Source organism: Sinocyclocheilus anshuiensis, unplaced genomic scaffold (genome assembly GCF_001515605.1).
Source record: "Sinocyclocheilus anshuiensis isolate Anshui unplaced genomic scaffold, SAMN03320099.WGS_v1.1 scaffold78, whole genome shotgun sequence".
Classification (NCBI taxonomy): Eukaryota; Metazoa; Chordata; class Actinopteri; order Cypriniformes; family Cyprinidae; genus Sinocyclocheilus; species Sinocyclocheilus anshuiensis.
The window spans coordinates 2205673-2207262 of NW_015544250.1; the positions used below are offsets into that span (position 1 = coordinate 2205673).

The 1590-nt window shown below is 37.7% G+C and overlaps 1 protein-coding gene across 1 annotated transcript in view; it reads left to right on the plus strand.

Annotated features, from left to right (window-relative positions):
• LOC107697916 (homeodomain-interacting protein kinase 1-like) overlaps window positions 1-1590 on the plus strand; it is a 26148-nt gene that overhangs the window by 2500 nt on the left and 22058 nt on the right. Inside the window, exon 3 of the mRNA XM_016498781.1 lies at window positions 38-435. Within this exon, the coding sequence (XP_016354267.1) occupies window positions 38-435 (398 nt within the window). The remainder of the gene's footprint in view (window positions 1-37; window positions 436-1590) is intronic.

The following is a 1590-nucleotide window of genomic DNA, read 5'->3' on the forward strand; positions in this document are numbered from 1 at the left end:
TCATCATCCACATCCAGTCAGCGTGGAAAAGATACAGGCTCCACCTCTCTGACATGTGAGGGCTATCAGAAACAGGGCAGTCTGAAGCGGAAAAGTGAGGAGGTGGACAGCAGCGACAGCGTGCAGATTTTGGAGGAGCTGTCAGCTCCTGTGCTCCCCAACCGTGTGGCCGGAGGTGGAGGCAATGCCACAGCTCAGTCCATCGCTCATTCCACGTCCACCACCAAAAGCAGCAACTCCCACAGTGAGGGCGACTACCAGCTGGTGCAGCATGAGATCCTCTGCTCTGTCTCCAACAGCTACGAGGTGCTGGAGTTCCTCGGCCGGGGAACATTCGGACAGGTCGCGAAATGCTGGAAGCGTGGAACTAATGAGATCGTGGCCATTAAGATTCTCAAGAATCATCCGTCATATGCCCGCCAGGGTCAAATAGAGGTGAGCAGTTAACCTGTATCAAAACCTTTCCCAATCATTGTATTTTTGTGAATAAAATGCTGTAAATGACAAACAATAAATAAATAAGCGATATAAAGCTGCAATTTTAAGAATTAGTTGTAATTGTGAGATATACAGTTGCAGTATCAACAAAAGCATACAGTTTTATAAAAAAATATACAGTTGCAATTACGGGAAACCGTCACAGTTATGAGATATACAGGTGCAATTAAGAGAAATAGTCACAATTGTGAGGTATGAAGTCACAGATAGCAGTTGTGTGATATACAATCGCTTTTGACAAAAAGTTTAAATTGTGAGATATACAGTCGCAGTTGTGAGATATGATGTTTGCAGTTGTGAGATACTAAGTCACAATTGTAAGATACACAGTCACAATTACGAGAAATAGTTGCAATGGTGAGATGCAATCGCTATTATGAGAAATAGTCAGAATTTTGAGATACAGTCACTACTACAAGAAATAGTTACAGTTGTGAGATATACAACTTCACAATTGTGAGACATACAATCGCTATTACAAGACATAATCTCCATTGTGAGACTTTCAGTTGCTATTTCGAGAAATAGTCACATGTGTGATATATACAATCACTATTACAAGAAATAAAGAAAAATGTACAAAAAATGTATGAAAAATTTACATACCAAAGAAGCACAAAATCACTTTTACGGACTTTTAAATTAAATGTTCCCTCTTGGTGGAATGACCTGCCCAACTCAATCCGAGCAGCTGAGTCCTTAGCCATCTTCAAGAATCGGCTAAAAACACATCTCTTCCATCTTTATTTGACCCTCTAACTCTAGCACTCTCTATTCTAATTCTATTCTTAAAAAAAAAAAAAAACCTTGCCCCTTTTAGACTTGCACTCTATTCATTTGCTGCTTGTTTTCTTTAAAAAAAAAATAACACTTGCTTTCTAATCTTTTTGTATTCTATCTGTTTTCTTTTCATTTATTATACAATTAACAAAAGCAAAAAAGACCTAACACTAGCTTGCTCTATTCTTTTTCTCTTTTTTTTTATAATATTTTTTTTTTTTTTTATAAACAAAAAACAGTAACCAACATAAGATAACAATACACATATTTACACCCACACACACAGACCAAAAAAAAAAAAAAAACCGGGCC